Source organism: Trachurus japonicus, chromosome 12, assembly GCF_045865225.1.
Source record: "Trachurus japonicus isolate A0001 chromosome 12, Traja_1.0".
Classification (NCBI taxonomy): domain Eukaryota; kingdom Metazoa; phylum Chordata; class Actinopteri; order Carangiformes; family Carangidae; genus Trachurus; species Trachurus japonicus.
Genome location: NC_140918.1, coordinates 9,881,923 through 9,904,623, shown reverse-complemented (window position 1 = coordinate 9,904,623; position 22,701 = coordinate 9,881,923). Strand labels below are relative to the sequence as shown.

The window sequence follows — 22,701 nt, the reverse complement described above, 5'->3', positions numbered from 1 at the left end:
ATCTCTACTGCTTTGTATCGAGTTGTCCATCTTCTTCTGGTTTTTCTTGTATTTGCAGCTCAAGCAGGATCCAGTATGCTGTTGTCACCATTAAAGAAGAGTAGCCCTCATCTTTTATTGTTAAGATTCACTGTGTGGAAAACCAACACTCTTTTGCATTCCCCTCACTTTGTTTTGCGCTTCAAAGAGGATGGCTGGTGTGTTTCTGTCTGTGCTCACTATACCCATCTCTCCCATCACCCTTAAAATAGAGGGGGAATGAGAGATTTAATGAAAGAAATGGTGCAATTGATCCGCCTTTTATTCTAATGGGAGAAGAGATCACAGTCAATTATGGGTCTTCTCATCTTGTTGTTTAAGAGGAAGGCCGAGAGGGAGCAGTGGGGCGAAAGGAGAGAGGTGTTTGGCAGCTCTGTTGAGAGATTTGCCACCCAATCTATGTATTCTTGGCTCATATTGATCCCCCACAGCTTTAAAATCAGTGGGTCGATGTCAACCAAAACATACTGAAATACAGCCAGCAGCACCATTAGTAAGTCAGGATTTAATGTAAATAAAGGCCATTCGTGCGCCCGTACGAAGGCGTCATGTTTGTGGCATGGCGTCAGCAGGAAGATAAAAATGTCTACAGCTTCAATAGGTTAAAGACAAATTACAGTAGCTGCTGGTATTTACGCTGTTTTGGAAATGGTGAGAGGTGGGTAAAAAAGAAAAGAGCGAAAGACCCAGCTTGTGTTTTATGGCACATCAGTTAAAGGCTTAAATTGTTGAATTAAAGTGCAGAGAAAACAACTATTTAGCAGTACAAATAAAGATGTGATTATTTTTTATTCAACTGAAGCAAAGCAGCATAATAACTTATCAGTAAAGAGATTCTTTCATACAGAAAATTCCCACAGCAGAGGTCAGTCATTCATTAATAATTATACACAATAATTAAGACTATCTTCCGTAAAACCGGTGTTAACTTTACTTCACTCTAAATTTAATCTTTTTTTTCCAATTCATAATTATTTTATGTGCAAAAGCACGTTTTCACATCTGATAGTATGAAATCTGACAGTGAGTTTTGATAGAGCTCTTAATTAATTCATATACAGAAAATAAATTATTCAGCTCTTCATGATAGTATTTTATGTCATCTTATTTTATCTTTTTTCTCAAGGAAGATTTACTCTTCAGGGATGGATGAAACAGGCAGGGAACCAATAAGTCAGCACTGACTGACATATGTATACCGACTTAGTTGTTTTTTTTTTAATGTTTTTTTTTTCCTGTCTGAACACTGCCGAGCGTCTCCCCACACACTAAACAATGTATTAATCGATTGATTTTCCCATCCAGCTGGTCGCAGTGGTTCCATACACCAAACAGCAGGAATGATCACACAGATATGTTGACTGAGGAACAGACCGCAGACGCACTGTTGGGAATCGAGCTCTCCTAAATAAATAGACGGAGGACTTTTTGGATGAGTCTTCTGAAACCTGAAACCAGTTCAAATGTTTGAGTCATATGGGTATTTATCGGCACAGCGCTGCCGCTCTGAGCGGCCAGAACAAAAGACAGTGATAGGTTTGCAAGTGAGAACTCTAATCCAAACTCCCTGTCGTCTATCACATTGTCATGAATGCTGCAGTCAGGTCTCTATTGCAAAAAGACATCTTGTACTCAGTGAGATTCAGTAAAGGATTGAGTATAATTTTTTTATCAGATTTTCATCAGAAGTTTTTTTTTTTTTTTTGAAGATGTTAAATCAAACTATCCGGTCAAAAGTTCAGCCTTGGAGTCGTTGGCTGATAAAGACTAGACATTGACAAGCGTGAGAACACACATCAAGGGAAATGTGCTCCAAATTACAAACTACCACAAACACTGAAACAAAGGCAACAGTCAGAGCACCGCAGGCGTAAAGGGAAATGTGAACCAGATCCAAAAATGCGACAAATAATAAAACAGAAACAGAAATTGCTTACACCAGAAGTGCTCTGGGACCAGAGGGGGCAGTGACGGGCTCATTTAAGATAAGCAGCAACGTTACTGTGTAATAATTGACGGTGAGATTATGATCAGAAATATAGTGTCTCATGTGTTTATGTTCATTTAGTTCATCTGGAAATCACACAAAAGCAAAGTGGCCACAGTGGCCAATAAAGCTGGATTCATTATCACATTGGCAGCACCATATATCCTATTTCAACAACTCTTAGACCAAATTTTATTTCTCATGAGTTAGAACATTTTCTAAACATGACAAACAAACAACAGAGCCTTAAATTACCAACGAGCTCAGTGATATATGTGTGAACCGTCTTCAGTGTGTACAATGACCCATCAGTCACCTCAAGAGCCGTTCTGCAAGATGCTGAGACGACCGTTGGTTTCAGCCGCCAGACAGGTCACCACATCTTCATTCAACAATGGACACAATTTCCAAACAGACACTGTTAGATGAACTGAGCATATATATTCTCTCCTGAAGAGACATCAAAAACTCTCTAAAAGGATTTGGGTTGATTACATAAAACATTACATTTCTGTAACATTTCTCCATATCTGCACTCAACAAACTCCCACTGTAACCTGTTGTACAGACCCCTCTTCATAAGTGTGTGATAATGTGTCTGGTGGGTTTTATGTTTTTTGTGGTGTGCATATTGTCGTGTACTGTGTGTCACATGTGAGAAAAAAATTTCCCTCTGGGACAATAAAGCATCTATCTAACCCTTCTGGTTGAGTTGTTCTGGTGTAGCAGTTCTTGCTGTGATTTCCTTATTTGTATTGAAAAGGTGTCACTTTTTCTTTCCTTATTATTTGTGTTTTCACTGTAATTCATGTTTGTCCTCAGGGGCCACCATAATCTGCAGGTGACAGGTTCACCACTGCAGTGACAACTTGCTGCCGTTTATGTTGAACATGTTAAGTGTTAATGGAGCATGTCAGCATGCTGCTAACATGTGGTTATTAGTATCAAAAAAAAAAGTACAGCTGTTAATGTTTCAGGTATTTGGCCTGATAACGGTGCTTCAGCAAAAGTTGAAAGGATGACTAAAGTTAATACAATTGTTTTTGCATAATTTCCTGTTACACCTGAGGCGTAATAACACCTCAGAAGTTAGAATAAAACACACTGCACCACACAATGTGATTATCACATCAGGAGACTCTACCACTCACGGGCTAAAAATAAGATGAAATCGAAGTCTTGGGGACGGAAAGGAATCACATGCCACCTCCACTGAGTTATGACAGCAGCACAAACAAAAAATATGACAAAATGAGCAAAACATTAAATATAAACTTCGATTAAACATCCTGTTAAAGTTTTGGGGAAGTTTTTGGACAAGAAGTTTTATTACAGAATGTTTTTCTCCTACTATGACTTGAAACTGAACCCGGGTCATTAAATATACAGCCCAGCCTCCACCACCCTGACCACAATGCCCTTTCTTCCTATCAAGCTATTGTTGACTCTCAGGCTACCTGTTTCTTGCCATGCCTCTTTCTCATAATCCTTAGTGCCTTAATTCCTTAATCCCGCATAATCCTGTCATGGTGAGGGAGAAAACACTCTGTTCATGCATGGAGCATGTGTTTCCAACTACAAAACATAATGCTCTCCTTCACCAGATTTCTGCAGACCAGGCTCAATCCTTTGTGTCCTACAAACCTAGACTCTGGCTTGCTGTTGTCCCAGCCTGCTAGAGACCGCATTTATATAACAGGGAGACTGAGGGGGCCGAAATAGCACAGTGGTAAAGGGCTAGTGTGAAGAGATTAATCAGAAAGGGACAGTTTAATAATCTCTGAACTAGAAAACTGGGGCTGCAGCTACCTTTTCTTGTAAGCACTTTAAAACTGCTCTCATGCAAAAAAAATGTAGAACCACCAGTGCAGGAGGTGAAGCAAAGTTTTACAGGAGGAAAAGGGATGAATCAGAGAATAATGGGGTGGAGAGAAACGATCACTTGTGGAAACTTCCAGAGGTGTTTTTATTTATTGGGTATGTGTTTAGTGGCCATTGCTAAACCACAGAAATGTATTTTTTTAGATTCACCCTCCTGTCTTTGTTGTCCTTGTGAGACAGACGGAGAGAAATCTCTGGACTCTGGAGCTCAGGAGCCAAATTCAGTCCTGCTTGCAGATTCCTCTTTCATGCGGCTGTATGTCGTCTTACTGACAGCAGCCTGCCACACAATGTGTCCAACTCGCAGCAGCGCAAAAGCTAATCCAATAGTGCATTTTATTTTCTATTTTCACTTGCTTGCAGATGCACGGGGACCTCGCATAGCAGAGATGAGGAGAAAATGTCTTTATCCTGCTGCTCAGTGCAGCTTAGCATATGCTTGAGAGCTGATGTGGCTTCACCACTTCTGTCTTCCCTCCATCCTCCCATCCACAGTTTAAAATGGGATCACTCTTGGGGACGGCTGTCTCCTTTTTCTGCTCGGCAGGAGGTTGCAGATATGTCACCCATTTAAAGTGCCGTGGTTGAAGAGCGAGGGAGATGGTGGTGGTGGTGGTGTTGCGGGGGGTTTATGAGGAGACGGCATCCGGCGAAGAAAGCATGCGTGTGTTAGGGGTGGAAGGGGGATAGGGGTAAGGTATTTGTGCAGGCAGAGATACCATACGTAGCTCAAAGTCAAATGAAATTATACAATATTTTAGAAACATCTGATTTATTTTTCTACAAAAGTCAATATTTGACAAATAAAGTTACTTTTACTCATAATTTCATTTTATTTCAAACCCTAGCTTTACTAAAAACAACCGCTATTCACAAATGAATCTATTTTGTTTTGGGGGATGAATCAACTACTATTCAGATCCACCAGCGTGATGAACAAAAAGCCATTTCTCTGCTGCAGTCAGGCTTCAGCAGTTTCTCACTGTGTGTGCTGCTCGGAGATTTGAAACACAACATGTTTCAAAACACAAAGCGAGAGCTGGGAGGAAATATTGGGGTTTGTGTTTGTTATAGAAAAATCGGCTGAAATTGGTTCAGAGCATTCATTTACGCTAAACAGCAAATGCATGGGCACGCCGGGCGTTGCACGTAGCCTACTCTAAAAAATTCCCCTCATTCTTACATTATTAAATTTGGGAAGATGTCTTCTTTAATATAGGTTGGAGCCGGTTGTGGTTATGCAGGGATGCACCGCATATCTTCCACACTATCCTCCAAAAGACAGCCGTACTCTTCTAATTTAATGATGTGGAGGAGGACAGCTTCCTCGTCTTGCTTTTCCAGACTTGTTTCTACACAGTGTTTCAGGAGGGAGGTCAGACAACAGCGTCACTGTCATAGGAGCATTTTGCCTATAGCAGGTGCGGGGCATTACTGTGAACTGACCACTGCAGAGTAAACCTCTCCAATAACGAGAGAAAACACACGTAGTCCACTGAAGGGGTAAGGATTCGTGGTGGTGGTGGTGTTGTTGTAGTGGCAGGAAATAAAAATAGCAGCGAGTGTAAGGGACAGCGGAAAGAATAAAAATGCAGAGTGAAAACACTCAACCAGTGGGAGGCCAGGATGTCGTCCACATCCCGTGGATCTGATTAAGTAGGACTTCCACTAAAGGACGATAAATTAGATTTTGAATGAGGTTTGTTCATCACATTCCTCCTGCTGGGGTCATTTATGTTTGGCCCTATAAACGGCTTGTTTTATGGTATTGTTGCCGCTTTGTTTGACAGCAACGTGGCAACAATCAAGTCAAGTAAAGGTCAAGGAAAGAGAGTTTTGTTGGCTAAATATTATTAATTCCACGATGACTGGAGGCACAAAACAGGATATCTTATCAATATTTAACTCATGACTTAGTGTTGATGGACTCAGGATGAGATTCCCAATGTTAAACAATGTCCTGTACAGTCATCTGCATGTTCACCATACACCCCCAACCACTGCAGGGTGTGTGTGGGAGAAAAAAGCAAAACTTTCTTCCTTTCAAAAATGTAGTTGGGCTCCTGGGTCTATGTGTCCTTTACTGCATGTTTCTCCCCCTGCTCTATTTCAGGCGTCATTGGTAGAAGATCCTTTATGTTTAAAGCACCAGCAGATTGGAATAACCTTCCTGCTAATATCAGATCCAGTTCCTCTTCTGGTATCTTCAAACATGCTCTGTCTTCTCACCTCATGGTGACCTGCTCCTGTTTTCATTGAAGCTGTATGTTCTTTTTGAGTTGGTGTATTGAAAGTAATCATTATACCGTTATCTCAGTCTCAGTGTCGGCCATTGTGGCCTTCTTCTTACGGTTGTATTGTTCCAATGTCATTATGTTAACTGTGGTTTGTCCTTTTTTTATTGTTGTGGACTGTTTTTTTGTTTCTTTGTTTTGTATTGTTGAGAACATGTTTGTTAATCCAAGTAAAGAAATTTCAATCAAAAAGGTGGCACTGGGCCCTGGAGCATCCTGCACAATAAGGAACACCAACTGTATGACGTCTTTAGCGAACTGAAGAGCTCCTTTAGTGCCCGACTAGTGATGCCAAGATGCTCCTCAGAAAGATTTAGAAGGTCCTTAATTCCTCCAGTGAGGTTTTTAAATGAACATTGTTGTTGACTGCTGAGTGCTGTGGGTTGTTTGTGTGATGTTGATGCGATGCTTTGCACTTATCTCTCCCTGCCTGAGTCTGTATATGTTCCCTTGATGCGTGTTTTTGGCTGTCTTTGTGTGGAGGTGACATTTAATTTCCCCTCCCAAGGGATTAATAAAGTACTTCCAAATCTAATCCAGGTAGAAATAACTTTTCCGTCCAAAAGTTTCTCCACTTGGCAAATCAAATTAGCATGATTAGCACACAGCAATAAAATCATTAAACTCTACACTCTACAAATTTGAACTAAAGAAAGTGAGACATCAGCAAGTGACTGAATATTGATATAGATTTTGTTCGGTGGCTGAAAATCTGCTGCAAATAGATTTCCTTAGTCAATAGAAACAAGAAATCTGATTTTCAAAATCCTAATTTACTGTTTCTGTCCACGTACACACATGTCTCATGCACAGACATGGAGATATTGCTTATGATTAATATATTTTGCATCATGACATAGATGTCCCTGTAAGTTCTCTGCCCTAATTAGCCAACTTACTTAAACTGTCATGACGAGGTTCCATCTGTATTTTGGTCCATTACAAGTTGCTGCAGGCATCACTGAGACCTGCATTAAGCATGTAAATTCCCAATATGGGAGTTGTACACACACACACAGTCTCAACAGTTAAGACGCTCTGAGAAATCATTAATATTTAGCGAAGTCTCTTCCAGTTTTCCAGCGATGCAGAGAACATGCATGGACAGATGCATGTGTGTGTGCTCACTGCTCACAGCCCCGTCAGAGGGGAAGGAGTGGCTGCATTAAGTGCTTTATTTACCCATTTTTAGCCACGGTTTATTGTGCCCACCCCTCCCATACTCACCCCCCCCTCCTCCCCCCAAGAGGCTGCCATTAATTCAGCACAGCCCTCTCAAGACCTCATCAATGTTAATCAGAGCTAAACATAACATTAGACTCCCTTCAGCGGCTTTGAAAAAGTCATAGCATCTGTACGGCTACAGTATGTTTGTTTATGTGAAAATGTTGTGCAGTGTGGAGGGTTGGGTCCCCCCTTCCCCCCACCCCCACCCCACCCAACCCTATGGGGGTCTGACCGGGAGCTTTACATGGAGATATAGACTTCAGTTACAAAGCGCAGCTACAACTATGTGCTATGTGTGTGTTGTGTCTAGAGATATATAATCAGTGGTTTTTGAAGAAAAGTTTTTCACACCATCAAACTAAGACAGAATCCTTTTCCACGAATTGATGGGAAAATATAGTAAAAGGTCAACACGAGCGAGATCTATCACCCGTTATGGATTATTGTGAAGGGCTTGAAAAAGACAAACAACAGGTGTTAAAAAGAAGTAAACAGTTCAATGTTTTTTTTCAGGTTTAATCTTTATAAAGATCTGTGTTTTGGTCCTGTTAGAAAAAAAGGGTGTTTTTTTAAACGACTCATTTTTTAATTTGCCACAGTTCAACTCTGTGTTAATGGAGTGTTTTTATGCTTTTTAGTTAGTCAAGATGCTTTCTGCAGAAAAGCAACTCAAATAAAAGTGCCACATCGACCAAAATGTGAAGAGGAAAGTAAATAAAATCAATTTAAAAAATACATATGCGTAAATAATAATACGCAACAAAATGTAGCCTCACCTGCAAGACCACGCTTTGGTCAAAGTTGTAGGCGCTGGGCCGTCCCTCCAGGGTGGAGAAGGCCACGTTTCCTCCACTGAGGGGGGAGATGTCGCTGAACTCGTCCGTGCACGAAGCGGTCCTCTCGTCATCTCCTGGGCGGATGTAGCCTTTAGCGTCCTTCCCATAGGTCTTCCTGCAAGACGCGCTGTAGTATTGGTACGGCAGCCAGGGCCCGCTCTCCTCGGTGCGCTTGTAGATGGCGAAGCTCTCCGGCCGGCTGGTGTAGAACTTGAGTCGTACGTAGGTTATCTCAAAGGCCTTCCCTGTGGAGAACAAGACATGATTAGCTCTGAATGGAATCAGTGAAAAGAATTACTGTCAGGGACGGCATCCATTGTAGTCAACAGTTAGATGGGGGCTGCTTATGTAAGAGACAAATACTGTGGGGTGATAGTTGAGGGCCCAGGAGCCTAGGAAAAAAAAACTGACATAATTGCATTATAGACGGAAGGAAAACAATGGGGGATAGGCTTAATTTCCTGAGTCTCTATGCAGGGTAAATGAATGTCATTCCTGCAGGAGCAGAAGAATACCCAGGATTATTTTCTCATTATCCAGATCATAATGAACCTCAGAAGTGAAGCATAGGTCAAAGGGAAAGAGTCAAATAAGTCTTGTTTCTTATATTAACTCACAAAAGGGAACAGAGCCTGTAAAAACGCGGCCTGATGCAACAGTCGAGACGCGATAAGAAAGCAACCTGAGGTGAGGCTTTAGTGCCGTTCGGGGGCACGGCGAAGAACGGAGAGGAAGAGATGGCAAGAAAGACTTTTCATAGATTTGTACCCCCTCCCTCCCTCCCTCCCTCTCTCCCCCTCTCCCCTAAAACAGTGATTTGACTTCAATCTGTGAAAAAGGAAAATGGGATTCAGAGCACAATCTGTGCATCTGCAGGATATGGAGCAAATGAGGAGATGTACCCGGATTTCCATTTGGGTCGGTGTTGGGGGGGGTGCGGTGGGGATTTAGCAGATCAGACTAAGTTGCAGTGTAATTGGTGTTGCACTGTAACAGAGGAAATGTCTGTAAAATACTTTCTGAAGATGCATAATAAGCAGCGGCACGAGTCATCCAGGTCGAACCTTTCTCTCCTTGACATTACTTTTCAAACTCGTGCACATATACTGTATGTGAGAAACTATTTAGATGAATTTATTTACATCAAAATACATAAATTAACAACACATCCGCCCCCAATCTGATAATGGAAATCATAATTTGTTCACATTATATTTTCGCTGTTGCAGTTAAGATTTATGCATCAATTTCAGGATTGCCTGGGTAAATGTTAAATTAACTGAGAATAAACCACGTTAGGGAACTGTATACTCTTGATGGTGTCATTTTTCAACACGATTCCTCCTGTGTGGGGGGAAACTGAAGCATCCTTATTTGGTTTTGTAAGAAAGTCGACATCTTCCCTAATCTCAAGGCAAATAGAGAATCGATGCCGCTTGATGATTGAGTGGTGTCATTTCCTCCCGTTGTTTGCTCACTGTGGACACCACAAACAGTAATCCTGGAGTCGTATCAGAGACACTTGCAGAGTTCCACTTCCCGAGCACACGCGTGCCGGCGTGCACTGCACACATTCAGAGAGCGCCAGCTTGAAAAAGAGGGGGATTAACTGAGCTGAGACGAACTGAAGTCGTGTTGAGAAGCAAATATCAGAGGTAACATGTAGAAACTCTCTTTAGCAGCCTTCTTCAATGCAACGCTCGTGGGGATTTTTTTTTTTCTACATCATTAGATACCATGTCTCTGCCACTCTGCACATTCATAGAGGGATGCCATCCTCTGGTGCTGCCATAATGACATCTGTTGCTTTTTTTCTGCCAAGTCAGAAACAGGCCTCATTGTCTCTCATCTCTCTACAGCAAACTCTAATGGTATCCTTCCTTTAGGAGCCCTAAGATCATTTAGCTTTCATTTACTCCCTGCGTGAGGTGAGCTCAGCCCTGCTGAGACTGAGGCAAAAAACATAAAAGAAGCAGAAGATGAAACATTTGTTAGATATCCCCCGTGACGAGCTGCAGACTAATTGCAGAGGATATTTGTATGTTTTTATGCAGAATGTTTAATGATTCGTGTTTCTTTCTCTTTCATGAGAGCATACAGTGGTTTAATATAAGCATAACAGAAGGGGGGTTTCAACCTGGATTTTTAACAAAGCTAAGTAACACACGAGTAGAAAGAGGGGGGAAAAAAAAAACCTAAAAGAGAGAATTCACACGTTCATGTTCGCAGCTTGGATATCTCAGTTTGAAGCAGTGGCTTCTCTTTGAGCTCTGAAAATTAAAGGCAAGTTTGGAAACCCAGTAAAAAAAAAAAAAAAACAGCCGTGTGCGACTTTACAGGGCTGAGGCGGAATTTTGTGACATCACAAATCAAAGCGAAGCTCTTCACATCGTGCACAGACAGACGCAGTAATAAAAAAAATGGGGGGTTGTTTGGACATAGAGCACTTCAGGGAGGTGCACTAGACCAGCGCCTGACCCGCTCTGCGTTCTCCGTGTCACCGTAACACAGCTGCTCTGGTCCGACCAGACGTAGACGCGCTCCTCAGACTAAACTCACCACTTGTGCTTCAGACTCAATATTTACAGTCTGTTTACTTCAAGCTGGGATATTTGTGATGGGCAAACACACAGATGAGTGGATTTATCTCCTCTAATCTTGCAAGTTTAAAAAAATGAATTCTTGCTCTCCTCACAGAGAGAGAACAGCGTCTCCGTCTCATATGCAAACCGATAATCCGGCTGTGAGAGAGAGCGTCATGCCAACTGTGGCAGACTTTTATCATTGTTTTACATCGGAGACAGGATGTTGCTTTTCTTTGACGGCGCTGAATGAGAACCAGCTGTAGACATCCATGTGTGTGTGTTTCTTTACCAAGTCTTTGTGGGAAAAACCTGACCCCAATTCCTCACCAGCACACCACCCAGCATTTTCTACTTTTTTTTCTTACTCACCCCCCTCTCCCTTCTTCCTCATTATGTTTTGTTTACTCCCCTTGAAGCAGGCCGGCTCCCCCCCTCCTCTTTCTACTCTTCCACGGACCCATTCTGACCTGGCTGCAATATGCGTCCCTCCATCCTACTGCTGTGTTTATCATCCCAGCATTTGCCTGTATTCCCTTTAGAGAGAGGTTGTTTTGTTTGGAGAGGCAAAAGAAAGCAGGGACTGTGGAAAGGCACCCCCCACCAGGAGCCCAGATGGATCGAAGAGCTTTCATATGGCCCATAAGGAAGGAAGACACACACACACACATATGACAGCACTGGAGGATATTCTGTTGCATGAAATGATGTGTTATGAAAACATTTATCATGCTTCTTTTTAAAAAAGAAATCACTCAGCCCAGGTAGAATAATCCGACGGCACGGGGTAAAGACAAACACGTGTTTGGGAGCAGAGCAGAAAGGGAGCAAAGGTCAATTTAGTCTGAGCGAGACAGGCTTGTGGGAGTTCAGTTTGTTGGAAGAATAACAAACCGTCCAGACAACACACACAAGACATACCTCTGCAGCAAGCAGTGCCTCTGCAGCAAGCAGCAGCACCTTTCTCTCCGAAAACAACAACTATAGCCGGAGATTATAAACAACTAAGCTTCAAAACACAGCCAAACATCTGCTCGCTATTGGAAATCAATATTGTACATTTAACACAGGCACTTCCTGCTTTCATATAGCACGTGATGTGACGGTTCATCTGTGGTCAAAGAAGCGCTGACATTTTCAACTTCTGTCATCATGTTGTCCCTGCCTCTTGTTCCTTTGAAGCCAAGCTTTTTGAAGGGGGGTGGGGGGGATGCACCCACTATCGGAGGAGGAGATCTGACCTGTCAAGAAAATTTCAGGTTTTGAAAAGGGACTGCCTCCCTCCCTCGCCTGATCCTTTGGAAGTTAAAACAGACACACACTCGATACTACGCATAGACTCAAGGTACGTAATGGTAGCTCTTGTATCAGATGGGGGAGGCATCTGATCGGCCCCCTCATTGATTCTGCAGTGGGGCAGCAACAGCCAACAGGCCCCCAAAAACACAGTCAGGGTCCTAAAACAAGTGACAAGAAGGACTGGCAGCCCTGCAGCAGATTGTCTCATCACCCTAGAGTCAGTCTGGGGATATATGATCAGGTAGAGGACACTGAGACACCCTCAACCCTCAGAGGAACCAAGGCAAACTCTCTATCAAGACTAATGTCAAGCACTTGGAAAAGCTATGTTCAGGTATGTAGCTACCTGGAGACTTGTTTTTAAGCTCTTAATTTGATATTTACCCCCAAATGCTGTTTGATTCTGTCTGCTGCACTTTGTCTCAAGTTGATTAATAAAACTGAAAATTACCATCAATTTAATTTTTAGTGCTGTTTTTTTCTCCAAGGAGGATGCAGAAGGTGATTCTAACCACAATTCAAGTTGCCATAATCAATATTTTTCATAACAACAGTGGATAAAAGTACAAGCCCACCGAGAATTACAACCTCACTCTAAAGTTTCCCCTCTGCTCTGTTGAGTGTTATTGCACAGTCGAGCTTCTAATCTAATCTAAGCAATCCTCAAAAACTCACTGTTGACATCTCTACCCTCAGCATCCACACAGCAGTTAGCAGTTAGCAGTTAGCAGTTAGCGGCTAACAGCTGGGTCGCTCCCTCAGGGGGATAACGAAGCAAACACACAACAACGAGGAGGAAAATGTCGACTTACATTTGCAAAGAAGGCCGGAAACTTTCCTCCACAGTGTTTTTTCTCCGGTGTCTGCTGCGTGTGTGAGGTTAAGCTAACGAACTGCGTGCTACTAAGTTAGCTATTTTAACTTTTTTACGTCGCTATGTCGAGTGCTGCGTTGGGAGCATTGGCGCTTGTTTTCACCGCCCACTTGTGGCCAAAAGAGTTACCGCAGTACAGGTAAAATCACTTAAAATCCCTTTTAAAGGCATAGTTCAACATTTTTGGCAAATTCGCCTATTTGCCATAATCCATGTAGTCAGTCATCATGGCAGTCGGTTCATTAGGCCTACCTTTAATTATCAGTGCATGTTGTTTTGAGATCCGCGAGGAAGAGACTCGAGCTGCTCAGCGAACACACTGGAGGTGAACGGTAGCTACAGGTCCTCTGTCCCTCAAAACTCATCAAATAGGCTACACACAATTATCCAACAACTCCAAAACCCCCTTGTGGAGAAGTTGTGACCTGCACATTTGCCACACTATGAAATAATCATATAATTATGTAACATTAGCAACACATGAAGCAAATACTCGGAACTACTTGTAGGCCTACTTTTGAAATCACTCCACCCAGCAGCCGTCTCTGGAATCTGGAATGTAGTTCCGGCTGCATTTGCCTCGAAAACAACTCAGTCTCGCAATGATACATTATTATTTCATAGCATGGTGAATGTGCAGGTCACAACTTGTCCATGAGAGTGTTTTGGAGTTGTTGGATTGTGTAGCCTATTTGATAAGTCTGATGAGGGACAGAGGACCTGTAGCCTACCGTTCACCTCCATTGTGTTCGCTGAGCTGCTTAGGGATCTCAAAACAACATGCACCGATAATTAAAGGTAATAGGTGAATTTGCCAAGATGTTGAACTATCCTTTTAACTAGGCTACTTGCATGAAACTCAACTTAATTCTGGTAAAAGCTATTGGCAATCTTTTTTTCTTTTTTATCACTGGAGTGAACTCATTTTTATCTAGCCTATACCGTACTTCCTGTATTTAAAGCATGAGTTGAAGGGGTTTTCCACCACCACGTGAAAATAACCACTTCAGCAATTTATCTATAGCTATCAACCAACTTTCAATTACATTAGCCTACCGCATAGTCACACAACTTTGAGAAAATGAAGGCGTTAATAATGTTCGCCGTGATGGATTACCTAAACTCTAGTAAGTGTCAACTCCTTTGGAGTCGATTTACATACCATACTTCTCAATCACTGGGTTCATATTCATTTTCTGAACAGTCAATTTATCATTCAATATGATCATCTTATTTCATTCTTGTCATGAAAACCAATAAGAGCATTTCTTGAAATGTATTATATCCTTTCTAAGATTAAACAGAGCAGTAATTGTTGACTGTGTAGGTTCATTTGTTGTGGGTGTGCTGTTTTGGTTGCAATCTGCCTCTGGCACAATACAGGAAAGTCGCCGCCGACTTGTCTTGATTCAGTTCTATATTCAGTATTTAGACATTATGCTATTTGTCGTTTGCAGAGCCAGAGAAGAGGAGTGTGTATAAAAGGAAAGACAAGAGAGTAAACAGCAAGGGAACTGCTGTTTTCAGCCTCTTCAAACTGAGAATAAATTCACTTTATTAAAAATATTAATTAAATGTAGTCCAATAATAAAGGAGGCCCAGAGCGATAGTTTTGTAGGGGGCCCCTTGTCGATAAGAAAACCACTGTTGCCGACACACACATACACACACCAGCAGCACATTCCCACCCAAACACAGCTCAGCAAATAAATGAAAGTGGAAAAGGTAATTTCATAGAAAGACTTGTATTAATTCTTTGTAACATTAATCGCCACAATTTAATTCAGTTAAAGTGAAAAATGTGCTCTGTTACTTATTCCAGCCGTTTCCCACAGCATGGTAATGGGATAATGATGCTAATGGCTCAAGCTGATCTCATAAAATTTTGTAAAATGAGGAATGTCTTCAAATGCAAATATGTACGCAGTGCACAAAAAAGTGAGGCTAATGCATTTTCTCAAGGGAGAAGAGTGTGTGTGAAGGAGGAAATCCTTAAAATTGTCTTACTAGCATTGAAATAATGCAGTGTAGTGAACGTGGTGCATGGCTATTGCTTTGAACTGTGGAGGCTGATGTTCAATTCGAAGCACAAATCAAGTGAAGTTACGTTCCTGGTGGTAGTTTTCTCATTTTATTCATCTTACTGACCTCTATCTCCAAAAATGATCTTGTGTGATAATAAGCGCCTCGACCTTCGTCTTCATCCTTAACACTGGACAGGCGATATAAATGTTTCACCTGCATAAAGCTTTTCAAGTGCTATCTCATTGTTCTTTTAGAAAACACAGATCTATTTTTAAAGTTTTTTCTTTTTTTTTTTGACTGCAATTGACTTTGACAGTAACTGTACAAACTGAAGGTGTTTGACCACAAGGGATTTCTCTCCAAAAGTTCTGAGAAAACTTTCATCCAGGTGAAGGGGAAAAGAGCATAACTTCTAGTGACAGTAGATCTGCTGACCAAATACCTGCATGGCTGTGCAAAAAAAAAAAAAAAACTCTGGCTGGAGGTTGTTAATATAAAGTAAATATCTTCTAAATTCCAACTGCATTTTATGTAAATATCCGACTAACTTCAGTTGGACCACGTTTCCTTATCAATGACTCATTGCTGTCAAACTTGAGGCTGTTTCTGCAGGTTGGCAGCAGCTTATTACCTGGGATTTATCAGCAAATACTAAGCAGCCTCTCTGTCATTTACAATCAGCTGTACTGCTGTATGTTTGCTGGATTGGTATCTTAGTGACATAGACGTTAAACAAATGTTGATTTGGGGCCATGGTTTAGCATTAGTCATGCTGCAGACAGGTTTTTTTTAATAATGGCTGTATGTCATGGCCGTCAAATCATCACCTTAAAAAAGCCTCAGCAGCTGGAGGTTGTGACTGTGTTGTGGCAGCAGGATTTGGATGGGTTCCTCTCCAATGCTCCATGGCAGTATGTGGGCTGGATGAAAGTAAACGTGGGCCATCACTTGCTTGCTATCTGGGCATGTTAGATACAACTGTGTGCCCTCCTCATCCCCTTTAAATCCAACCAAATTCTCAGACATACCCTTGTGGTTATGCACTCACACATAAGCCATGTCTGGGCCAAAGGTTTTTTTTTATGAAGACAGCTCAGAGCCGGACATCTGTTTTGCATTACAGGTTGTTTCCCTATCAATGGCCTTGCAGCACACGAAACAAAACACTCAAACAAACATAAAAGTGGAAAAACTGATGACATTTAAATTCCACAAAAATGACCCTCATAGTCTATTCCTGGACACAGCGGATGCAGTGCACATAAAAAGCTATTGTGCAGGTTAAAAAGCAACAGCGCATTATACTATGTAACATTATCAGAATAGAGAGAGCACAACTGAGATCAAACTGAAGAATTCAGGTGGATGAATTAAGGATGTGTGCTCTTACCCAGGTGGAGGGTGAGATTGACAGAATTGGGGTGCTGGATACCATAGTACATGGACTGGCTCTGCCACCATGTGGGTTCCTCGTTCCTGTTGAAGTCTGTCAGCTGGCTGGCGTTGTGGCTCAGCTCTGGGTCCTGTGCGTCACAGTAGTGGCACGAGCGCGTCGAGCCGGTCTGCATGCAGTAGTCCTCAGGTGGGGAGCCGCACACGTTTGACACCTCCACGGTGCGATTGAAGGCGACGTTTTCAAACCTGGGCATGCACCGGCTCAGGGCGCCCTCCTCGTCGTAGCAGGAGTCCATTGCGGCCCGAACAAGAAGGTGGCAGTGCAGATGAAACGAAAGAAGGAAGGCCAGGAGAAGGGATGTCACAGCAGAGGATGTATCCATGTCTGTAAGAAGTTACAATCACATCTATACTCTCACATTCATATACTTTGACACAGAGATGTGAACACATGAAGACCCTGACTTGAGATAAGTAATCCAACAAGAGAGAAAACTCTATCTAGTGCTTTGTTTCCCTTTTCTCTCTCTCTCTGCTCTGTCTGTGCTAAGTCTCCAACATGTGTTCTCCCTATGTGGAGTGGAATGAAGTTTGTGCAGGAACTCCTTTCATCAGGGGCAACATGAGGCAGACAGGGGGAGGGACTGGGGTGGGTGTGGGTGTGGGGGTGCTGGAGGATCCCAAAAAAGTCCATAAAACTTCTCCATCTGCTGGTCAGGAGAAGCACCACACACCACCATTAACTCCAGATGTGGAGCAGACTCGGGTGAAACAATCTCATTTGACAGGAAAAACATGTCCGTTAACAACACAGCACTGACATTACTACACCTTTAGGCATCCAGGTGGAGGGTAGCAAAACACCTGCATTCGTCGCTTATATAGGAATACACACAATATCATCGATATGGTGTTAAATGTACTTGGCAGTCGGCCCCCACAGCAGGACATCCTGGTAAATGCTGACTGCGGTGATTCACAGTGAAGGCTAGAGGTGCTAAAACTGTCTGGAATATTTCATCAGGCGTAGGTCATCTCCATGAGGGGGTGTCGCTCAGGGGAGCTCTGTGATCTAAAGGAACAATTTATTTATAAAAATAGACGAGTGAAAGAAGCGCACTGCTTTTTCAGCTTTTCACAAAAACTCTCTGTCGCTGTAATTCTTGCTGACTGCTCGGGGTCCTTTGTAGCCCGTCCAGCAATGAATTGAAGGTGGCACCTCCATGACAAGTAACTGTAAGTCATCGTACCTGCTAATATAAACTTAACACTTCAGCAACCACAGACTTTTTCTGCTAAAACTGCATCTTCACATGACTAATTTTCTGCTTTTGACTGAAGTATCACTTATCTAAACTGGTTTTCTGATAATTAAAGCAGAAGTAAGCGATCCGGTCGTTTTGGCTAACTTCCTGTCAGCCGATGGAGTTAGCAGTCCCCGCCCTCGTCCCTACGTCACCACATGCACATGAGAGGACCGCCCCTTTATGCTGTTCTCTCTCCTCATTGGATAAAGGTTGTAGGATACAAGGAAAGTTTTCTCCTCGGCTTACAGCAGAGCAGAGTGACTGACAGACCCGTGTTTCAGACCAAACACTCTATATAAGTGATTGCTGTCGGAAGATATAACTATTTAAGACTTAACACAAACATTCCGCTTACTTCTGCTTTAAGCATGACACTCATAAACCAGACTTGAGTTCATATCAGGTGATGAAGGACGTCCAATGTGTATTCTACCAATAGAAATTATATGAGGTGCATGTCTTCCATGTGACCATTGACACATAGGCTTCAGAAGCTGAGTCTGAAGGCCACTGCATGTCCTTTGTGTAGGGTGATGCATTCTTGAGCACAATTGAAAGCCGCAGCATTTACCTTTTGCAGCATCGGTGAGAACCCTTTGCAAAGTATGGCTGCATTGTCTGTGCACATCTCAGCATCTTGGTCTGTCCAACCAATCAGTTGCTGGTCACCAAGGTCAACAGTTTTCCTTATCCGCTTTCATGAATCTGTAAGATGTAAGATTACATTCAGAATGTAACTGTAGCAAATGTTGGCTCAATTGTGAAAAAATAGTCAAGATATGTATAAGTTTAAAAAAAAAAAAATAGATTCTCAGTCGTGAATTTTTGCAAGGTGGCTACTTGAGTATGCTTCCTCTATAAATCTGTGCACTGCACCAACCACAGTGTCAAAGTGGAATAAGTCCCACAAGTGACAAGTGCAACAAATGGTTGTGGAGAGCCAGAACCAATGATGTGTAATACTGTGCACTCTAATCCCTTTACTATGAATGACTTTGCTGTTTCTGGTTTCCATTAGAAGTTTGGCAGACTCATCCAGGAAGCTAGTGAACATTTAAAATGAAAGCACACATCCGAAATGGAATAGGATCAATGTTGACATGTGGGTGTTCAAAATCACGGAGGAAACGAAGAAACGAAAAAGGACAACAAAAACAACAACAACAACAAAAAAAGGGACAAGGCTGTGAAACACAGAGGGACAGGTAGTGTGGACAGACACATTTAGATGCTGTACATTTATGATCCCAGCGGGATTTACTGCAAAGCCTTTCCAACATCTCCTTGTGATTGCCTTGATTTATTGGGGCTCTATCAGTGCTCAGGCTGGGACATTGTAAAAGGGACCACATCAATTTGCAGTGAAATCCTCTGCTGGCTTTGGATGAGAGCAGGCCTGGCTTCAAATCTCTTTGGCTGGATGTGGATCAGCCATTATGATGAAGAATCTAATGCTTCTGTAAACAGACTTTTATTCATCAAGCAGGTTTGTTATTTCACCACCTGTATGCCTTGTTTGGTATGTGAGCTCTGAAATACACCTTCTGCTGCAACTCTCTCTCACACACATACACACACTCACAACTGTTGCACTGGGGCAACAGCATGTTTGAACAATATTCAAATACACAGCACTGCATGATGTACCGAGCCTTAGAAACATTTTCAACGAACTGGAAGATGTGGGAAAATGCTTTTATACTCAAGGGGGGAAAAAATCCTGAGGGTAGCTGCAGATGAGTGTGTCTGTCTTGTCTCTCTATCAGGATGATACTTCAAATTCATCTGGAGAGAATAATGTGTTTGACTTGACATGACAAGCTGGTGAATCAAAGTCTTTAAAAAAAAAAGTTCTGTCAACACAAGAAGTCCTATTCTTGACTTCAAAACGGTGGCCATTATTTGACTTGACTGAATGAGCTCAGCAGTGAACGTGCAGAAATTGGGGGGTGGCAAGGCAAAGCACCCAAGGGTATCGCCTGGCACCCCCTGCTGTTTTGTAACCGTTCAGACAAGCCAACCACACGCTTTCCAGTAACGCAGCAGCTAGAGAAGCTAGACCGCACACTCCGAGCTGGAGTCTCAGCTTGTCAAAATCACTGTGCTGACTTCATATGAAAACTTGTTCTCTTTGAAAGTCACATGTCAAGAACAAGCTGTAGGACATAACAGCAGAGGAGTACATCTTGTATTTGCACCTTTTTTCTGAATCGGTGTCGCAGTTGTATCACCTAGGAGTTTGTACTAATTTCGCTTTAAAAAAGAAAAAACACATTCCCTTGACATTTTCCTTTTTCAGCACCAAATAGGTAGACGCCACAAGTGTCACGGTGCAAATTGATAAATCTCTGTTTTTGGAGCATTTAAGGAATCAAAATGCACCAGCGGCCATCTGGATGGTTCGGGTGAGATCTGGCATTGATCCGTGTTTACCAGATCACAGCCAGCTCCTTTTGAATTCCTGCCGAAGCCTGTGATCGGACAAAGTGTTGAAGATTGTCATGATACGCTGCCGGTCCCGGCGTTTTGTGGCTGAATGTGAATGAATACAGATAGATATTTCAAATATTCATTTCAAATAGCGTTTGTTTTAGATGAGATTACAGAAATCTGCCTGTTCAAACTTCAGACAGATTTTTTTCCCTCATCCATCTGTTTTCTCCGCTTTAACCCCTTCTGTTTCTCTCAGAGCCATTTCCCCCCCTCTCTCCTTTGTTTTTCCTCTCCTCTCATGTCTTCATTCCCCTGTTCCATGTAATACTTCAAACTCAACGCTGCCCTCCCACATCCTCCACTCCTATTCCCTGTGCATCTTACCTCTCATTCTTGTCCTCCACCCCCCCAACCCGCTACCTCTCAATGCCGCAGATCCTTTAGCCCCCACCTGCCACCCACCTCTTTCATGCTGCAGATTGGTGCAGCTGGCTGTCACATTGTGAGGCTTGTTGCACCAAGACTAGCAGGTATGGCCTCCTTTTTATGATGACACAATGTCGTAGCGATGAGTTACGCTTTCAAACAGTGATTTGATGTCACAGCTGTCAGCGCTTCACTTAGCAATGCAGGAGGCGGCTGCCACATCCCCACAGGGAACGCGTTACCTGACAAACTAATGAGCGCTGCACAACCGCCGCGTCGTCACAAAAAATTCCCTGCCATCACACGCTCCTTTATGAAAGTCCTCCTCTAGCCTGACAAAATCATATTACATTTATGTATAAGAACCCTGTTTATGCTGTGTGATGTTTTGGTCATAACATTGCTGCACACAAAACTCAGATCCCTTCCCTATGTTTGTCATGAAATACAGGCTTTCACATTTTTCATTCTTGCCTATATGTTTATTATAAGTTTAGTGACATGAATGTTTCACATGGCCAGAAACATAATCCATCACTCTGTGGATATTCAGCATCTTTTCTCCAAACGTAACCAACATTAAAACACATTATCCGGACGTGACTACTAGCTTTTTGTAAACGTGAGGTGAATATACCGTAGTCAACACGAGCTAATGTCATTACTTCTCTCCTCAAAAAATAATTACCACAGACATGGCAAAAACCGTAATGGCCTTGGTTGTAGTCTACTGAATCTACTGAGAAGACTCTCATTAAGCCACAAACTTCAATATGCCATATTAGCGGAGCACATAATCACATAAGTGAAGTTAATAAGGAAAGCTGTAACAAATGGGTGAATGGACATTACTTTTGAGAATAACGTCGTTTGGCATGAAAAATAATGGATGTCTGTTACCAGGAGTACAGGGAATCAAAAAATGTTGGCAGTCAAAGCCAAATCACAATCATCTGTCGTGTTCACTCTCAGCCAAATAATCAAAAGATGTCTAGTTCATTTAGATTTGATTTCATACACAAAACTCATACATAAAAAATGATTTCTGATGTGGGTGTTCAAATGAGCGAAACACAGGAACGCTTTCAAGCTGTCACAATGAAAAGTCCATGCTTCTGCTTCCCCCGATATGATGTGAATGTGAGAGGAGACCAGCTGCAAGCTAAGTAAACAAGTGTGGGCAGGCTGGTGAAAAAAAATGCTAAAATTGGACCATTATAACAGATAACATTGCTGTCACTGCTGTTTAAGGAAATGCAAAGTGCAGTGTGAATGTTTTAGTCTTAGAAGTGACTTGTGTTATTTGCTGTTTTGGATTCGACTGGTGAGGATGGTGATGATCCTCTGGGCGTGCAGGGATGAGCCGCACTTGGATCAGCTTACGGAGTGGTGCTTCTAAAAAGCTCTGTGGTGATTTCAGTGAGGAAAAGTGGGGGAGAGAGAAAAAAAAACAAAATCACATAGCCATTTTAGCACAAACCGGAAAAAGACACAGTGGTTGAGGAAATTTTAGTTGGATCCAAGCAGACTCCCGTGACAGAGGAAGAGTACAACAGTTTACTGGGCCAAAGGCAGACAAAACTTACAGAGTGTGTAGTATACAGTAGACTGTAACCTGCATTAACCTACAATTACAGATAGAACAGCTCTGGTGGTCAATAGTCTGAGAGTTTTGACTCCCTTTAGCTCTGAAGGTATATTTACATGTTCTCTGTTCTGTGGATGCTGTGAGGAAGGAAAGCTGCTGTTGTTGGCTGCATGCAGGAGAGCTAAGGATAAGCTAGCTGTTGGCAGTCAGTAAAAGTACTGCCTTGTTTTCTTGTTTGCAAAATAGGTGTTAAAGATTTTTAGCTCAACTATGCTACATTTCTACCTAAATTAAACAGCTTTAGACTATCCACCACTCCATGAATTGCTTTCTCGCTGGCTTTGTTGTAGGGGAGCATACGTCAGTCCGACTGCCCAAAAGTCCGACGGCTCATTTCTCCGACTACCCATTCTACAGTGTTAAGGTTAGGTTTAGGGTAAGGTTAAGGGTTAGGGCTACTTAAGTCGGAGAAGTGGGAGGTCGGACTACTGGATGCAAAAATAAAGAA

General features: G+C 42.4%; 1 protein-coding gene across 2 annotated transcripts in view; it reads right to left on the bottom strand.

Moving 5' to 3' along the window:
• Positions 1-17,022, bottom strand: part of lamc3 (laminin, gamma 3) — a 121,925-nt gene extending 104,903 nt beyond the window's left edge. The window contains exons 1-2 of one of the 2 annotated variants that reach the window (XM_085793065.1): positions 16,435-17,022; positions 8,205-8,509 (exon numbers count right to left, since the gene is read on the bottom strand). In XM_085793065.1, the coding sequence (XP_085649191.1) occupies positions 8,205-8,509; positions 16,435-16,822 (693 nt within the window). In that variant the 5' untranslated portion in view covers positions 16,823-17,022. Of the gene's footprint in view, positions 1-8,204; positions 8,510-16,434 lie in introns of those variants that run through there. The other variant, XM_085793066.1, reaches the window with a different exon arrangement.
• Positions 17,023-22,701: the final 5,679 nt, after the last annotated feature.